At 38.3% G+C, this 19,143-nt stretch overlaps 1 protein-coding gene across 1 annotated transcript in view; it reads right to left on the bottom strand.

Annotated features, from left to right (window-relative positions):
- Positions 1-19,143, bottom strand: part of trx (trithorax) — a 261,612-nt gene that overhangs the window by 177,752 nt on the left and 64,717 nt on the right. Inside the window, exon 4 of the mRNA XM_067138870.2 lies at positions 12,153-12,632. Coding sequence (XP_066994971.2) covers positions 12,153-12,632 — 480 coding nt within the window. The remainder of the gene's footprint in view (positions 1-12,152; positions 12,633-19,143) is intronic.

Here is a 19,143-nt window from a genome sequence, read left to right as displayed (position 1 = left end):
TAAATACCTACTTCAGATCGTAATCTGTACTGTATATACGGAAATTAGAACTACCTGCAATTAACACAGGCAATTTTACAGATATTAAATTCTGATGAGTGAAGGGTGAAATCCAGAAACTCTTGTTCCCTGTTTCAAAACCATCTTATCTTGTTAAGCTTGTAATATTTCATTAAGGTAATATAACATGTTTCTAGTTATGGGTGTAGAGATTCAAGTTAAGTTTCCTTTAATTGTATGGATTTTATTTACATATCAAGATTTTAAATGAAGACCAGAGATTCTATCTCAAGACAGTGATTTTAATTATGTTTTATTAATATGCTACTAAAAGCCTCCGTGGGTCAGGCGGCAGCGCGCCGGCCTCTCAACACTGCGTTCCGTGGTGTAAATCCTGGTCACTCGATGTGAGATTTGTGCTGGACAAAGCGAGGCGGGACAGGTTTTTTTCCGGGTACTCTGGTTTTCCCGTCATATTTCATTCCAGCAACACTCTCCAAAATCATTTCATTTCATCTATCATTCATTAATCATTACCCCAGAGGAGTGCGACTGATTTCGGCAGCCAGCACAATTCCTATCCTCGTCGCTAGATGGGGCTTCATTCATTCCCTTCTGACCCGGTCAAATGACTGAAAATAGGCTATGGATTATTATAATATGCTACTAGAAAAATCCTAACTAGCATATTATCTACAAAAGAAAGGGCAAGAATATCAACACCATATGAAGAAGTACTGGGAGGACCGCAAGGCTCGGACAGTTCCTACCAAGAAATCGACAAACCAAAGGGTTGATTAAAGTGATCCAATGTGGTCTCAAAAGAAGAAGAAGAAGAAGAAGAAGAAGAAGAAGAAGAAGCTACTAGGACGTCACAATATGATTTTAATGTACCAGATGTTAAAATATTTTAAGCATTATATTGTTTAATGTAACATACATGTTTAATATAGAAACATCATCTTTACAGATGAAATATATTAGATTGTACTGAACAGGAGGATCCATTAAACACTGATATTGTAACTTGACTACTGAGGCGTGGTCCTCATTGATGCAACTAGCGAACAAACTATAAAACTGCAAAGAGCATTGAACTCTAGTCTTCAGTTTGCTTTCAATTTGAGTTACGATTCTTAAGTAACTACCAGCTAAGAATCTCTTTTCTGGCTGAAACCTGAAGGGCGGCGAAAGTTACACATACTGACATCGGTGTATCAGACTCTAGATGAAATCTCTCTCTATACGTTTCTTCAAAATTTCATTTCCTGTCTCATTCCATAATCTTATTACTAGATTTGGCTGGTTCTTCTCTCGCTATTCCTATTAACTGCTCTTCTATGTACAATAAATCCTTCATTAAGACTGGGTTACAACTTTGGAATACACTTCCAGCTGATGTGAGGAACTGTAAGACGTATAAAAAAAATTTAAGGCTGCTTGCAGAGATTTCCTTCTAAACACCCCTGACTGTTTCATCTGAATGGTGATGTATGATAGAATGCATGGTTAGGCCCTTATGGTATGTAGGTGACTGTGATTTTGAAATTAAAATACACAGTTATTTCCTAAAACTAATACTGTCACCTATTATTATTATTATTATTATTATTATTACTACAAATAAGAGCATGTATGTAATATTTAATCTTTCCATTCTCTATATATAGAATGTAAGTAGTCACCGTTTACCACTACATTTGTTTTATGGCATAATATGGACAGGCCTAGAATGTATCCTTTATGATGTATTGTTTCTTATAATTGATTTATATTTTTCTTTGTTTGATGCACGTTGTTAATTATTTTTACATATCTAATTATATTTATTATTATATATATATTATATTATTTATCATATTGTAATTATGCGGTTAAGTGCAGAGAGGACCACTGCTACAGACCTAACTAAATAAATAAAAGTCATATAATTTAGCCATCTCCAGTTTCCCAGATTTGGTGTAAGAGCGCTCTCCATTTCTGTCTGCACAGATATATTCCTTTCAATTTCACACCATTCTACACCTCGTACTTGCAGATCTTTTATTTGGGATATTCATCTTGTACTTGGCCTGCCTCAAGATCGCTTGCCCTCCAGGTCCCTATCAAACCATTCCCTTGCTACTCTGTTTGTATCCAATTTCCTCAAGTGACCAAACCATTTCAATCTTGATGTTACTAGAATTTCACGAAGTGTTTTCATTTGGATGTATTTTCAGATCATTTCATTTCTGATCTTATCTAGTCTTGATTTCTGAAGAATTGATCTCAGAAATTTCATTTCTGCAGCCAGGAGTCTGCTATTAACCCTTCTGCTGATGGTGCAATTTTAGAGGAGTCCGTAAGTTTTTATTGGTACGAAGTAGGCCTGATACAAAGTCGTCTTAGATATCAAAGCTAATTCACTGTCGCAAAGGAGGTTCCTGACTTGGTGGTAAAAATAGGCTCCATTCAGAACGCTGTTAGTGATTTCAGCTGAGCTTCGGCAATCTCGAATTACACTGCTGCCAAGGTATTGGAAACGATCAACTTCTAATTTCTTTCCATCTAGCATAATGTTTGTATGTCTTCCTTGCCTGTTCACCTTCATTGTTACTGTTTTTGTAGGACTGATTTTGAGGTGAAACACCTTAAATTGGTAGCTCCATATGTTTACTGTCTACTGTACTTCATCGTCTGTGCAACCCCATACAACTACATCCTATGCAAAAGCAAATGTCTTAAAATCATTTCTGTATTTCTGTTGTTTCACCCTCTTTATGATTTAATCCATTACAGTGATGAATAATAATGTTGACAATTCACTGCCTTGTTCTGACGAACTGCCTTAGTTGTGACAAACCAATGGGAATCTCCACTTCCTATTTTGTACACAGCTCTGACAATGGTTATAAAACAGAGCACTTTCATAAGAGATTTTCGTACTTTTCTTCTTGTTAGACATTCCCATGTCTTGTCCCAAGGCAAGCTGTCATAAGCCTTTCCTATATCCAAGAAAACAAAGATGATATGTCTGCCTTTTTCCCAGTATTTCTCTATAATCATCCTATCAGCAAATGTGAGATCTGTGGTTGTTCTATAACCCCTGAATCCATATCGTTCTTCTAGTAGCTGATGTTATTAATGATTTTCTCCATCAGCTTTAATCCATGATGCAGGACAGTGATTCCTCTGTAGTTGCCACATTTATACATGCTTCCCTTTAGGAAGAGGGGAACTATAATGCCCTTTGTCCAATCTTCTGGAGTCTTTTCTTCCTTACAGGTAGCATTCACCGGGTGGGTTGGCCATGCGGTTACGGGTGCGCAGCTGTGAGCTTGCATCCGGAAGATAGTGGGTTAGAACCCCACTAACTGCAGCCCTGAAGATGGTTTTCCATGGCTTCCCATTATGCTGGGGCTGTACCCTTAGTTAAGGCCACAGCCATTCCCCCCCCCCCTACGCCTTTCCTATCCCATCATCACCATAAGACCTATCTGTAATACCAATATAAATGGTCCGTTATTGGATATTATAAATTTTCCAGCTAACTCATTCTTGGTTGCCAGCGTTTTGCCCCAGTATACTAAGCTGTGCTCATCAGTGGGTAAATAGCACACCCACCAAGACGCATGGCCAGTGCATACCATGGAGGCCACTGCATAGGCTACTTGGAGCCACCGGCAGTGCCAATACTCTTTGTCTCATTACCAAGAAATTAATGCCTGCCTGGCCATCAAATGATATAGATGTTGATTCCCATACGGAACTTGAAATATTTGTCCAGAATAAGTAAATTCATAATACCAATATAAATGGTCCATTATTGGACATCATAAATTTTCAAGCTAACTCATTCCTAGTTGCCGTTTTGTCCCAGTGTGCTAAGTTGGGCTCATCAGCTTACCAACTGATAAGCCCACTGATGAGCCCAACTTAGCGCACTGGGGCGAAACGCTGGCAACCAGGAATGTGTTACCAGGAAAATTTATCATGTCCAATAACGGACCATTTGTATTGGTATTATAAATTTACTCATTTGAGACAAATATTTCAGGTTCCCTATGGGAATCAACATCTATATCAGACCTATCTGTGTCGGTGCGACGTAAAGCAGTTGTAAAAAATTTAAAAAATTGTGGTGATATTGTACAGGCTCATAATACTGTAAACCCACTTGGAGATGGGCACACAGAGCAATTTTCATCTCTCTTTAATAATTTGCATTGTAGCTGGTCTTGTGGAATTAGCAATCTCTAAAATGAAAATGGGGAAGGCACCAGGGGTGGATGAAATTAGGTGGAAATGATGACGGCTTTTGGGCCTATTGGACTAAAATGGGTGTATAGATCGTTAAAGTGAATATTGAAACAGGAACATGTGCCAGAAGACTTTATTCAATCGTATGGTAATTATAACTACAAATTTATAGGTCCAGGTCCAAGTGTTTCAGCCACTCTACAGCATATTCTGAAAGATGAAACAGGTCGCTGGGGCTTCCGGAGTAGGCATGAAGAGGGCAGCGCAGGATGACATGCTCCATGGTCTGCTATTCTTCACTGCATTCACACATAGGAGAATCATTCTAACCCCACTGCATTAGCTTTACTACACCTTGATTCAATCTCACTTACTATATTACCATCCTATTTGCAATGGCATCAGGGCACAAGTTAGTGCACTGCTTTTTAGAATAATGTTTTCCGGCAAGTCAATTTAAGACTCTCCAAGCTTTTCTACTCGATTTTGCAAAATCCATGTCTTTCATAGTTGCCTCCCACTTTTCTCTCCTAGTATTGTCTATTGACCATAGAAGCTGTGAACCTACTTCATGGTTGCCTGTTGTTTCATATTCTTCATACAAGGCCTCACATTCCGGATTCCAACCGGGCACATAATATTTTCCGAAATCTCTCAGAATGTTTGATTTGGAATAACATCCTGCTTTGTCGCAGTTCCTGGAGAGCCTCGACTGACTTATGATTAATGCGTATCAGTCTTTTCTACTCTGCAGTGGAATATTGGGAGAACACACAACCTAAATACTTGAAATTATCGACCTGTTCTAGCTTTGTATCACCAATCTGACATTCAATTCTATTGAATTTCTTACCTACTGACATCAATTTAGTCTTCGAGAGACTAATTTTCATACCATACTCATTGCACCTATTTTCAAGTTCCAAGATATTAGACTGCAGGCTTTCGGCACAGTCTGCCATTAAGACCAAGTCGTCAGCATAGGCCAAACTGCTTACTACATTTCCACCTAACTGAATCCCTCCTTGCCATTTTATACCTTTCAGCAGATGATCCATGTAAACTACGAATAGCAAAGGTGAAAGATTACAGCCTTGTCTAACCCCTGTAAGTACCCTGAACCAAGAACTCATTCTACCATCAATTCTCACTGAAGCCCAATTGTCAACATAAATGCCCTTGATTGATTTTAATAATCTACCTTTCATTCCATAGTCTCCCAGTATGGCGAACATCTTTTCCCTCGGTACCCTGTCATATACTTTCTCTAGATCTACGAAACATAAACACAACTGCCTATTCCTCTTGTTGCATTTTTCAATTACCTGGCACATACTGAAAATCTGATCCTGACAGCCTCTCTGTGGTCTGAAACCACACTGGTTTTCATCCAACTTCCTCTCAATGACTGATCGCACCCTCCCTTCCAAGATGCCAGTGAATACTTTGCCTGGTATACTAATCAATGAGATACCTCGATAGTTGTTGCAATCCTTCCTGTTCCCTTGCTTATAGATAGGTGTAATTACTGCTTTTGTCCAATCTGAAGGTACCTTACCAACACTCCACGCTAATTTTACTACTCTATGAAGCCATTTCATCCCTGCCTTCCCACTATACTTCACCATTTCAGGTCTAATTTCATCTATTCCTGCTGCCTTATGACAATGGAGTTTATTTACTATCCTTTCCATTTCTCCAAGCATAATTTCACCAACATCATTTTCCTCCTCCCCATGAGCTTGGCTGTTTGCAACACCACCAGGATGATTTCCTTTTACATTGAGAAGATATTCAAAATATTCCCTCCACCTCTCCAGTGCTTCCCTGGGATCTATTATGAGTTCACCTGAATTACTCAAAACACTGTTCATTTCCTTTTTCCCTCCCTTCCTAACATTCTTTATTACTGTCCAGAAAGGTTTCCCTGTTGCTTGACCTAGCTTTTCCAGGTTATTACCAAAATCTTCCCATGACTTATTTTTGGATTCAACAACTATTTGTTTCGCTCTGTTTCTTTCATCTACGTACAAATCCCTGTCTGCCTCGGCCCTTGTTTGGAGCCATTTCTGATAAGCCTTCTTTTTACGTTTACAAGCAGCTCTCACTTCATCATTCCACAAAGTTATTTGCCTTTTCCCATCTTTACACACAGTTGTTCCGAGGCATTCCCTTGCTGTTTCTACTACAGCATCCCTGTATGCCACACATTCACTTTCTATATCCTGAACCTGCTTGCTGTCTACTGTTCGAAATTTCTCACTAATCATATCCATGTCCATTTCCTCGTCCTGGAGATTTTCTAACCTTATTCATTTGCAGACATATTTCACTTTCTCTACCCTAGGCCTAGAGATACTTAGTTCACTACAGATCAAATAGTGGTCTGTATCATCAAAAAATCCACAAAAAACTCATACATTCCTAACAGATTTCCTGAATTCAAAGTCTGTTAAGATATAGTCTATTATGGATCTGGTACCCCCAGTCTCCCATGTGTAGCGGTGAATAGCCTTATGCTTCAAGAATGTACTCGTAACAGCTAAACCCATACTAGCACAGAAGTCCAGCAACCGTTTCCCATTCCCATTAGCTTCCATATCTTCTCCACATTTACCAATCACCCTTTCTTATCCTTCAGTTCTATTCCCAACTCTCGCATTGAAATCGCCCATATTAGCACTATTCTATCCTTGCTGTTGACCCTGATCACGATGTCACTCAATGCTTCATAAAACTTGTGAACTTCACCCTCATCTGCACCCTCACATGGTGAATACACGGACACAATTCTTGTCCTAATTCCTCCAACTGACAAATCTACCCACATCATTCGCTCATTTACGTGCCTAACAGAAACTATGTTGCGTGCAATGGTATTCCTGATAAAGAGCCCTACCCCAGACTCTGCCCTTCCCTTTCTAACACCCGTCAAGTACACTTTATAATCTCCTATCTCTTCCTAGTTATCTCCCCTTACCCGAATATCACTTACTCCTAGCTTGCTGCCTCAGCCAGTTCTACCTTCTTTCTTCCATAAGCCCCAATTAATATTGATAGCTCCCCATCGAATTCCATTTTGTTCGCCAAGTTGTTTCCAAGGAGTCCCTCGCCTGTCAAATGGGAGTGGGACTCCATTACTCCCATAGGTCCGAGGCTTGCTTAAAATGTTCTGAGTTCGGTAAATTCATGAAGCAGGATGCTGTCCTACTTGCACATAGTCCAAGTGAGGATCTCTCCTCTAACGGGTTATGGACCCCGGTGAATTGTATAGTCCTAGCCGCCTGAGCACAAGGAGGGCCATGACTCAGAATATGTCCGAGATGCCCACTCCCATTCCATAGCAACTGGTATCTCGACTCTCAGGACCACTTACTAGGCCACTCAGCCGTTGCCCATGGTTCACGAACTAGGACGTGACTACAGTAACCCACAAACATGAACCGTGGTGTGGGAAATATATTGGGAAAATGGAATGTGTCCACTTTGAACTGAGACAAGTGTTTCAAGAGATGTTAATGAGAAGTTTGGCACTATACAGGTATGAAGCATGGAAAATAACTAGCACAGACCAAGACATATCTTAAGACATACAGGACTTATTCAGTTTTAGAGCAATATGAGGGAGAAAGAACTGAAGAATCATGTAGATGAAGACATATATGTTTTCATGGAATAATGTGCCATTGTGAACTGCATCACACAGCTCTGTGGAATTATAACCCAAACAAAATAAGCAGTGAATTCAATCATATCCTTCTCATTCCATCGCCGTAGCCTGCAAAAGCTACTACGTAGACTATTTTAGTTTAGAACTTTGGTCGGTATGGGTTTGTCACCTAAGGTTCAATATTGTGTGAATATTGTCCAGGAATTCTCACTCTTCATAATATACAGTATGTGCTGCAGGTCAGTATTTCTTCAAAAATATTATACATAGCAGTTTCCTAGTCACAAAGATTGTAAAGTATTGCAAAAGTGATATCAATACAGTAAATCAATTGTAAAATTTTAATTTACTGAGATTCAATATGGTTGACATAATGAGATTAATCACTTGTAATGAGTATGTTATTGTACACTTCTAAACGCACAGACACTCAAGGAGAAAACAGAAAACTTGTCATGCAAGGGAGGGAAGGAGACAAGGGAAAATGAGAGAAGCAAGCTTGCAGTTTCATTTCATTAATGATATTGCATAGATGGCTCTGTAATCTAGAGGTAGCAATGCTGCCTTTTACCTGAGGTTCCAGGTTCATTCACCTCGATTTGAAGGCTGGTTCGAGGTCCACACAGCATATGTGAAAACAACTAAGGAGCTCATTATGAAATAATTAATACTGTTACCAGTCACAATTTGTATTAACTTGGAATTCCACAACATGTTTCAGAGCTGGTACTCTATCGTCAGGTGGTGAAATAGTGACATTCAATTGCAGTACGATGGGTTCTGGGTGATTTCCGACAAAAGAGCAGTGTTATGAAAATGGTACAAACTTAGGATTGGGGAGAGGGATAGAATGGAATGACATGAGTAGACAAACTTGAGAGGAGCTTTTAAAGGTAAGAAAGATCATAATATGAAGATGAAGTGGAACAATTTATCAAGGGAAATGTTAAATAAATTTCCAAATTCTATGAAATCATTTGAGAAAATACTAGGTAAACAACTTTTATTCTCAATAATGGAAATACACTGCCCTCCAAAAAAGAGTAATACTTGACATTTAAAAAATAATCTCAGTTTAAGGTAGCAAAATTTACTTTTATTTTCAAAACATAATTACAGAATTAAAATAAGAATATTTTCATACCTAATCCAAAAACAACAATGCTCAAAACATTTCGATCTGAGAAGAAATGGTTTTTTAATTAAAAGAAGCAGAATCTGACAGACTGTCTGCTTATCAAAATTACTGATTTAAATGACATAAGTCTGAACACTTTTAACACTAAGCCTGAACAGGATATGGGTTCACTGCTTTCCTGGTTGTGGACAGAGCCCATATGCCATACGGGCATCATTTTCGCGGATTACAGTCAGCTGCACGTATCCCATACGGTTCCCATTCCTTGCTTGGAGGTAGTAGTTTATCTGGTGTCCACTAGAATGCTGCAGTTATCGGGAAGTTCAAACTGAAACTATAAAAAGGTAGTTTCTCCTGTCTGTGACCTCTACTGAAGCACTTGATGGGGCAGGTGCTGAGCATGCCAAATATTTTGCGCTGTCAGCTGTGTTACTGTACAAACATTACTGTACAGACATGTAATCACGCCAGGTCAACGATAGCGATATCTTTGACATTTTATTGGGAGAAAAGGGTTCAGAAATAGATGAAGACTCTGCTTACAAACCAGATCACGTATCAAGTGATAGTTTGGGCAAGATTTTTATCTTGTTACAGTCACTTTCAAACGTAAGTTTATAGCTGGATTATTTTACTCTGAATGCAAACAATAGAAATACATTGCCCCTCCAAAAATTTGGACTTATTTTTTTGTTTAGACAAAGAGACACAGGCTGATGAATCACTGCGAAAAGAAAGTAAGAAAGTAGATGGTGGTGCAAGGAGTGCAAGGTTGGACTGTGCATAGCCCAATCTTTTCAGGGCTACTAAACCAAAACGAACTATTCCTAAATAGGTAAATTTTGTATTTCAAATGTAATTGTGTTTATTTGAGGCTTAAGTAGCCACATTAAATTATTCATTTTTATTGTCTGAGCAGGCATATTAGTATAACTTGAAGGTGAAAGTTTTTTCCATACATTTTAAAAAATGTTTCTCATAAGATGAGTATAATTAAATTACTTTAAATATATACTTGCTGATTAACATTTTCATTTTTGGATGGCTGACACCTTCAGGAAAAAGATCCAATTCACTGCCAGGGTCCATGTTAAAATATGGTAATGCTGAAAGTATTAGGGAAATGGTCTGGGAACTTGTTGGATGTTGATTAAATGATCAATAGGATAAACTGACACCTCTGGCTGCAATTACCGCCATGAATTTTCTGGTCAAGCTCTTGATTAAGCCCCGGATGTCCCATTCTGGTACGTTCTCCCATTCTTCTCACACCGCTGCCTTTGGTTCAGCCAGATTCTTAAAAACTTGATGCCGAATCTGACGACCAATTATGTCCCACATAGATACAATAGGGTTGAGGTCTGGACTCCTGGCTGGCCAGTTCAAAGTGCTAATGTTGACCTCCGAAAGAAACTTGGTAACACTGAGTAGCACGGGATCTTGCATTATTATGCAAAAGCACAAAGTTTTTGTTGAAAGCGAATGGAAATGGCATTATGCGATTAATGAGAATCTACTCAATGTACCTGTGTGCTGTGAGGGCACCGTTCTCAATGAGTAAAAGATCAGTATGATTATATGAAGTTTGCTCCTCTCCCCCCCCCAATACTATCTCGCAACCTCTTCTAAACAGGTAAACTCGACAAAGGTACAGGGGGCAAATAGTTCACCTGCCATCCTCCACACCCTAGTGCTTTTCTCAGGCTACCTCAGGTTAAATCTGGACTCATCACTGTAGAGTATGTCGCCATACTGATCCTCAATCCAATGTTCATTCACCAGCAGTGCTCAATCTCTGGCTGTGTTCTCACTCACAGATACGTTGTGGACCTGAATTAGACTACTCCAAGCCTCAACCCCTGTAAGACATCAGTTCTTCAACATTTGTAGCCTCACAAAGCGATCTTGCAAGGTAAAAGTGAATCTGCGAAAGCCTGAACCGAGTTTTCTATGGTAGGTATAAATATTTTGAAAACGTTTCACAGCCTGGTGAATGCTTGTAGGAGATGTATACAATCAAAGATAAAGGTAGGGTTTTCCACCTGTTCAATACTACAAAATAGTGAAATTATTAAAACATCACATTTTTACTGTCATTTTTGGTACCGGTTTCGGCAACTTTATTTGCCATCATCAGCCTAGGAGGTTGTTGCTGAAACTGGTACCAAAAATGACAGTAAAAATGTTATGTTTTAATAATTTCACTATTTTGTAGTACTGAACAGGTGGAAAACCCTATCTTTATCTTTCATTGTGAATTTTGTTTCAATACAGACCAAAATGAAATTCTTGACATTGTAGGAGATGTACGCAAAACTCTGCTACACAGTGGTAGCTACGGCTATCATTCAACAATTCCACCAAGTTCGCGGGACTTAGAGGCATGCTGATGAGTTATTTATGGCTCAGAAACCCCTCAGGTAAAGATCAGATAGGGTCAATAAGCATCAAAGGAATAAGGGCAACTACAATCCAGAAATAATGGCATGAAATAAATAAGAAACTTGCGGGAGCACTCACCAAGGTTGAATGGATTACAATACTGTATAAAAAGTTATGTTATTCATTCTTGCTTCTCCTTCAGTAATAATCATGGAACCCTAGCCAATCAATAAATATTGGAAAAAATATGGTAATCATATGCAGTATACATTTAACTGAGTTTTCCACCAAAATATGCTTTTCTTGGAGGGCAGTGTAATTAGACCCAGTATATTCACTGGTAAACTAAAATTCAACAGCTACGCATTTTACAGTGAAGGAGTTGTAAATTCACAATACAATACCATACCATTAAATCATACAGTGAAAAGCAATCAGCCAATGATGTATGAACGAACAATACAGGAGCTTTCAATCTTAAAACTACACATCAAAGACATACGGAAACAGAAATAAAAATAACAGCAAGAAAAGCATATGAAATGACTGAACTTTTAGGGCACCCAATGTTGTACTGATAGATTTCCATAAAGAGAAAGAGCTTACCATCCACTACAAAACAAACTGTTTCTCAGTTATGTTCTAGATCTTCACACAATGAAAATAGCACCAAATGGAAGAAAGATCTGAATAGAACATTAGATTTTCAATTGCAATGCTCACCTTTTGAAGCAGATACACTTTTAGAGGCCTTTCTGAGGATTTTTCGGGTTTCACGCTGTGAAATCTTTATGTTCCTCCGACTCCTTCCTTCCCGCTTACTTTGGAGCTTCTCCACTATTTGTTCAGTCTTCTTTTTGTTCCTATGTGATGTCACTGTATTCTCAGTAAAACTGTCGTTTTGAAACAGAGCTGTTACCTTGGTAGGCCAAGTCTTGTCAATTACAACAGGCGTAGCCGGACTGCCTGCTGCCAAGCAACTTGGAGGCAAAGCTGCCTGTTTCTCTGGTATTAATCCACTCCTCATCTCTAGAGGAAGCATTGCTACTAAATTTGAACGTAACTGCTCGGGGATGTTAAACGAACGAAGGCACAGTTTAAGCCAACAAGCAGGACAACGGGCTTTGTAAGAACATCGGGCAAGAGTTCCGCGACCTGCTTTCCACTGCTGGCTACGTACTATAGGAGGCACCATGCACATACCTGTAACAAAAATTAAAACTATTTTTCGTGTGAAGAAATGTAACAACTGCAACAAATATTAAGTTCTTTTATTTTGCATCTGAAAGAAATATTACAGATCAAGTTCTGTCACAAGATTTTTCTTATAAGTCAGAAAAACATAACGCATATTACAGTATATGTTCATTCATTATGTACAGATGAACAATAAAAAATTGTCGTATCTCGGGAGGCACGAAATATAAGAAAGTCCACTTTGGTTATCTTTGGCTTTGTACAGTCAGCAGGATGAGTTTTGCTACAAAGCATATACTTCACAATTACTGTGTCAGATGCTCTCACTCTATCCTCTCCCTTCTCTCTCCTGCTTATGCATATAGCACTATGAAATTATAAGCACATGGCACACTCCTGTACAGTGCAGAGGTTCAGTTGTGGACTACAAAATTCATACCTAGAATACAAGCTGAGGTTCGAATCCCAGCTTGATTTTTTTATTTTTTTATTATTTTTTATGATTCCTTAATGAATATACTGCAATGCTATCAGGCAATAAAAACAGTAAATTTGGCAGAGCTAACTCAATACTTCACTCCATTCTGACATGACACTTTATTCATAAGCATCAAGAGACCAAATGCTGGCTCACGTCTGACACAGCAATTTTAGCATTCGTCAGGCAGAGATTCAGTGCAACCGTTCGTCTAGGGCAGCTCAGAGATGGATATGGTTGTGGCAGGTGTCAGGAGACATTGGACATCTACTGGACACTGGTTTAAAGTGGGTTTCTACTAGGGAAGAAGACAACAGGTTAGTTGAAACTTCACAGGAGTTCATAAACTCGGCAGAGATCATGCAAGAGACCATTTTTCCTGGATGTCCATACACAGTTCATAAACGATTATTAGAAACCAAACTCCACTTCAGAAAAGCTGCCCCCCGAAAAATCTCTCTTTCTCTGGTGAAATGATGATCGACTGGTGCACCTATGCTGAGATGGAGTTAAATCGTAACTGGGATCATGTGATTTCTGATGAGACTTCTTTCAGTTTGGTGGAGGTCGGGCCGGTTCATGTTTACAAGCCTCGGGAAGCCTGATACGTCAAAATCCGAGTGTTTCACGCAATGGCTGCAGATCTGAGTTGCGTTGTGTTTCATCGGATAGATGGCTGTCTCACATCAGACCAATGTTTGGACATGTAAGACAACTCCCAACTCATACGATAGTCTGATAGACCTGAAGTGCTTTATCGGATAGACGACAGCCTCACATCAGACCAATACTTGGACATGCAAGACAACTCCCAATCCACATGAGCAGTCTGTCATATTCAGGGCTGGTTTTCTGAGCAGAACTCCACTGAATTGATTAACTGGATCCCTAGAGCTTCACATTTGAACCCCACTGAACATGTGTGGGCAAGGTGAAAACGCCTTATACAGTAAATAAACTGCCTCACCCTCCGCCACGTTCACATGATACTTAATGGCGTATTTTGTCGAACGCATGGGAAGAGATCGTCCTCCATGAGGAATACTTTGTAAGCTTGTTGAGTCAATGCCATGTCGGTTCTGATAAGTTGTTCAAGACGAGTACTGGACAAGGTATTAAGTCATGTCTAAAACAGTCCCTTTCCAAATTAATATAACTAAGAGCACAATGCCAGATTTTGCAATGCATTGAAATACACACGTATTTGGTTAAAGTAACGCTCTGAGACCCACTTTCTCCAAATGAGTTTACACTAGGTTTATTTTAATCTGGTTTAAGTCAGATTAAACAAACATCCATTTTCCCCACATTGGCTTAAACTTTGTATCAAATTTAAACTTAATTCAAAATGTAACCTATTATATTGTAGGAACTGCTATTTATATTAAACATTCTGTATCTGTGATTTTCCTAGAAGGGTTAGTTTTGACTACCAGTACTGCAGCATTTCTTTAAATGGAAAGCGTTCTAAAATTAGAATGTAGTATTAGCATTAGAAAAATGGAAGAATTTATTGAAGACTTTGTTTAAATACGAAATGCTTTTGATGTGCAAGTGAGGTTAAGAAGACACATTCCAACAAAAGTTTATCATTTTGGAAAATTGGATGTAACAGTGTTTTTGATGGATTTATAATTCACAAGCAAACAGCAAGGATTGTCTTGCATCAAATAAGGATTCAATTAAAACGCCAATTGCACGAAATAATACTATTTCACCAGAAGAGATGATTCTGGTTGCTTTAAGATATTATGCTACAGGCATTTTTGTCATTAACATCGGAGACTACAGGCCTTAAATTGCTTTCCCGAACCAAACTAATCCTAAAAGATTGAGGAGTTAAATATACATCAAGAGTCTCCTTATAATATTATATAAAATACTGTTGGTGGCATGAATACTGCAACTGCGGAGCATAAAAATATTCCTAAAAAATGGTCTTATCGGTGCTAGTGCGCTGTCTGATGGCTGTGATCGCGAAAGCGTGAGGTCTATATTGTCCAACACCATGATTAGTCGCTTCAAATCCCGTTGGTTGAAAATATTTTTACTATCAGAATGTTGGCTGGCATGGTAAAAGTGGTGATGGTATACAATTTCAAATCACTGGATTGCGTGCCAAAAGCCTGGATTCAATCCCGAACCTCACTGCTGTGCTTATATGGAGTGGGGGGAAATAATGCTGTTGATGGTGAATCGTCCGTCGAATTGCGGTGCTAAAGGAAAGCCCTGAGTAGGTCCCTTGGTGCCATTCGGATAGCAGTAGGCTATGTCGACACTAAGCTTTAACCCCCCCCCCTCCTAATAATAATAATAATAATAAGGGAAAGAGTAAACAAATATAACACAAATAACTTCAAATTACACAAGAAACATTGGAAACATTTCAGGAAGAAATAAAAGTATCTCATCATGGGAAGTGGCAAAATTTATCTAAAGAAATAACCAATGCAGCCCAGAAAACATTTGGGCTAGTCAGACCTAAAAAGAAACCTTGGTGGAATCAAATATGTGAAGATGTGTTACAAGAGAGAATAAAACAATGGAAAAAGTGGAAATTCTCTAGAAACACTGAGCACTATGACCAATTCAAACAGCAAAGAAAAGACACTGCTAGAATAATAAGAGGAGTTGAAAGATCTTTTGAAAAACTACAACTTATTGACCTGCAAGACGCTCTGTTAAAAATAACTCTCGAAACTTCTACCAGACTTTTAAGAGTCAATTAAAGGAGTATCAAGCGCCTAGCATATGCTTCAAAGACGAAAATGGCAGACTTGGCCTAAGCAATGCTGAGAACTGTGAAATACTTGCAAAGCACTTTGATCAACTTTTAAACTGCCCTGAACCCGATCATAAGTTGAAATTCTCTCCAACAACTGAAAATCTGGAAGAAGATATACCAACCACTGCTGAAGAAATTAAAGAAGTAATTAACAATCTGAAAATTAATAAAGCTAGTGGATAAGACTCTATAACAGCTGAACTTTTGAAATGGTCTCAATCAAAAATTATTGAAGAGCTGCAGTTAATTTTTGAAGATATTTGGAGAACAGAGAGGATTAAAGAAGAATGGAAAGTGGCTCTAATACACCCAATGCATAAAAAGGGGGACAAACAAAAGGTTGATAAATATAGAGGCATCTCTCTTCTGCAAATTGTATACAAGGTATTCTCAAAAATATTGCTGAATAGAGTAGAAACATCACCTGACAAGCAACTGGGTATCAAGCTGGATTTCGAAAAGGTAGATCTTGTTCAGAACAAATATTTAACTTAAAATCCATTATTCGCCATAGGATATTGAATTCAAAGGACATTGTTGTGACTTCTGTATATTTCAAAAAGGCTTTTGACTCGGTTGATAGAGAAACCATAGATAAAACAATTCGTGAATTTGGAGTGAAAACTAAATTGGCAAACTTAATTACTGACATAATTTCAAAGGTGAAATTTATGGGTGAGATAACAAAACCTATTAAGATAAATACAGGGGTACGGCAAGGTGATGATTTCTCACCCCTTCTATTCAATTGTGTTCTAGAGAAAATTGTAAGAATTTGGAATGAAAAAGCTTAAAGAACATAACTTTAGGGAAAAAACAAAGACATTGAAATAAATTGCCTAGCATCTGCAGACGATTTTGTTATATTGTCAGAAAACCTAGCAAGTGCAACAACACAAATGAATCTCTTGGAAGAAATAGCCAACGAGACAGGTTTGAGAATCACCATAGAAAAAAACAAAATGTATTACAAACATCAAGAATGCTCCAAACTTTTTGGCAACAGGTATTGGTCCAGAACCAGAAATTTTAGAAAGTGAAGTCAAATGAGCCCTAGAGAATACTGCTAAAAACAAAGCAAGTGAGCAGAAATGTTCCAAGTAATCGGAGATAGTGCAGTGAAAGTTTTGCATTCCGTATGCCAGCAAATATGGAAAACCCAAGAGTGGGTAAAAGACTAGAGAAGTCAGTATTCATCCCAATTCCAAACAAAGGAAATTCTAAAGAATGCTCGAATCACCGAACAATTGCACTTATCTCACATGCCAGAAGTCATTCTTAAAATCTTACAAAACAGACTTTTCCAGTATGTAGACCGAGAGCTACCTGAAGAACAAGCTGGATTTTGTAAAGGAAGTGGGACCAGAGATCAAATTGCCAATATTCGATGGATAGTAGAGAATTCCAGAAAGATGTGTAACTCTGCTTTATTGATTATGCTAAAGCCTTTGACTGTGTCAATAATAATGAATTATGGAAAGTACTAAAACACATGGGAGTACCAGATCATATCATTAACCTCATACGGAACTTATACTCTGACCAAGAAGCTACAGTGAGAACCATATATGGAGCAACTAAATGGGTCAAGATTCAGCAAGTAGTACGGCAAGGCTGTATAGTGTCACCTTACCTTTTCAATCTGTATGTGGTACACATTATGAGGAATGTGGGGTTAGATGAAGAAGAAAGAGGAATAAAAATAGCTGGGTTAAATGTAAACAACCTGAGATATGCAGATGATACTATCCTGATGGCAGAAAATGAATAAGACTTAAAAACCCTCTTACTGAAAGTGAAAGAAGAAAGTTCAAAGGCTGGACTAATGTTGAATGTTAAGAAAACAAAAATTATGGCAACTACACCTGTCAATTCATGGCATGTAGGAAGAGAAAAATGGAGGTAGTCTCTGTTTTCAACTATCTTAGCTCAAGGATTTCTGCTGGTGGTGACTGTAGCCAGGAAATCAAAAGACGATTGCTACTTGGTGGAAAGGCAATGACCAATCTTGACAATATCTTAAGGAGTAAACACATAACATTAACAACAAAGATTCGTATAGTAAGGGCTATGGGTTTTTTTTTCCAGTTGTGATGTACGGATGTGAGACCTGGACCATAAGAAAAGGTGAACGCCACAGAATTGACTCCTTTGAATTGTGGTGTTGAGAGGAAAATTCTTAGAGTCCCCTGGACTGCGAAGAGAACAAATAAGTCCGTTTTACAGCAAATAAAACCAGAGTGTTCCTTGGATGGCCTAATCCTGAAACAAAAACTAAGCTACTTTGGACACATCATGAGAAGACACAATTCATTAGAAAAGACTTAATGCTGGGGAAGATCGAAGGCACAAGGAGAATAGTGTGGCAAAGAATGAGATGGATTGATGGCATCACAGAAATACTAAATTCCAGAGTGGAAAATCTTCGGGAGGCAGTGCAGGACAGAAAAAACTGGCGTATTTTAGTTCATGGGGTCACGGAGAGTCAGAATCAACTAAACGAATAGAGAGAGACAGACAGAGATTGGTCCAGAGGAAAGAGTAACGAAATTCAAATATCTGGGAGAAATAATTCAAGAAAATGGTTTAGACAAATCTGCAGTAGAAGAAAGGGTACACAACATGGAAAGAGCATACATATGGTACCACAAAGAATTTTTATAACAAAAGGTGTCTATCGAAAAATCTTAAAATAAGGCACTACATAACAGTGGTGAAACCGGAATGCCTATATGCAAGTGAATGCCTAGTACTAAACCATAGATTAGATAAACTTGATGTACTACAAAGGAGAATCATGAGAAAAATCTTAGGCTCTGCAAAAACAACAGAAGTATGAAGTATTTTTTGGACATATTTACAGAATGGATTATTCCAGATTAACAAAAAGGATTTTCAAGTACTTTTGGGACAAAAAGGCAACAACTAGCTGGATTCAAGAAATAAAGAAAGATTTAGAAAGAAATAATATAAGAGAAGAAGAAACTATAGACAGAGAGATTTTTAGAAATAGGGTAGTAAGTATGGAAGGATTCCAGGGAATACTGAACAAGAAACCTGCTGCAAAGTGGTCTGAGGACAGAAAGATACGGCATAGCGAAAGGATGAATAATATTGGAAGGAACAGAAGAGAAAACAACAAAGTATGAAGAACTGAATTGAAATTGGCACGTGGTCCTCAGCAGGCCCCATCGGAAATAATAATAATAATAATAATAATAATAATAATAATAATAATAATAATAATAATAATA

Source organism: Anabrus simplex, chromosome 1 (genome assembly GCF_040414725.1).
Source record: "Anabrus simplex isolate iqAnaSimp1 chromosome 1, ASM4041472v1, whole genome shotgun sequence".
Classification (NCBI taxonomy): Eukaryota; Metazoa; Arthropoda; class Insecta; order Orthoptera; family Tettigoniidae; genus Anabrus; species Anabrus simplex.
This window is presented reverse-complemented; position numbering and strand designations above follow the sequence as displayed.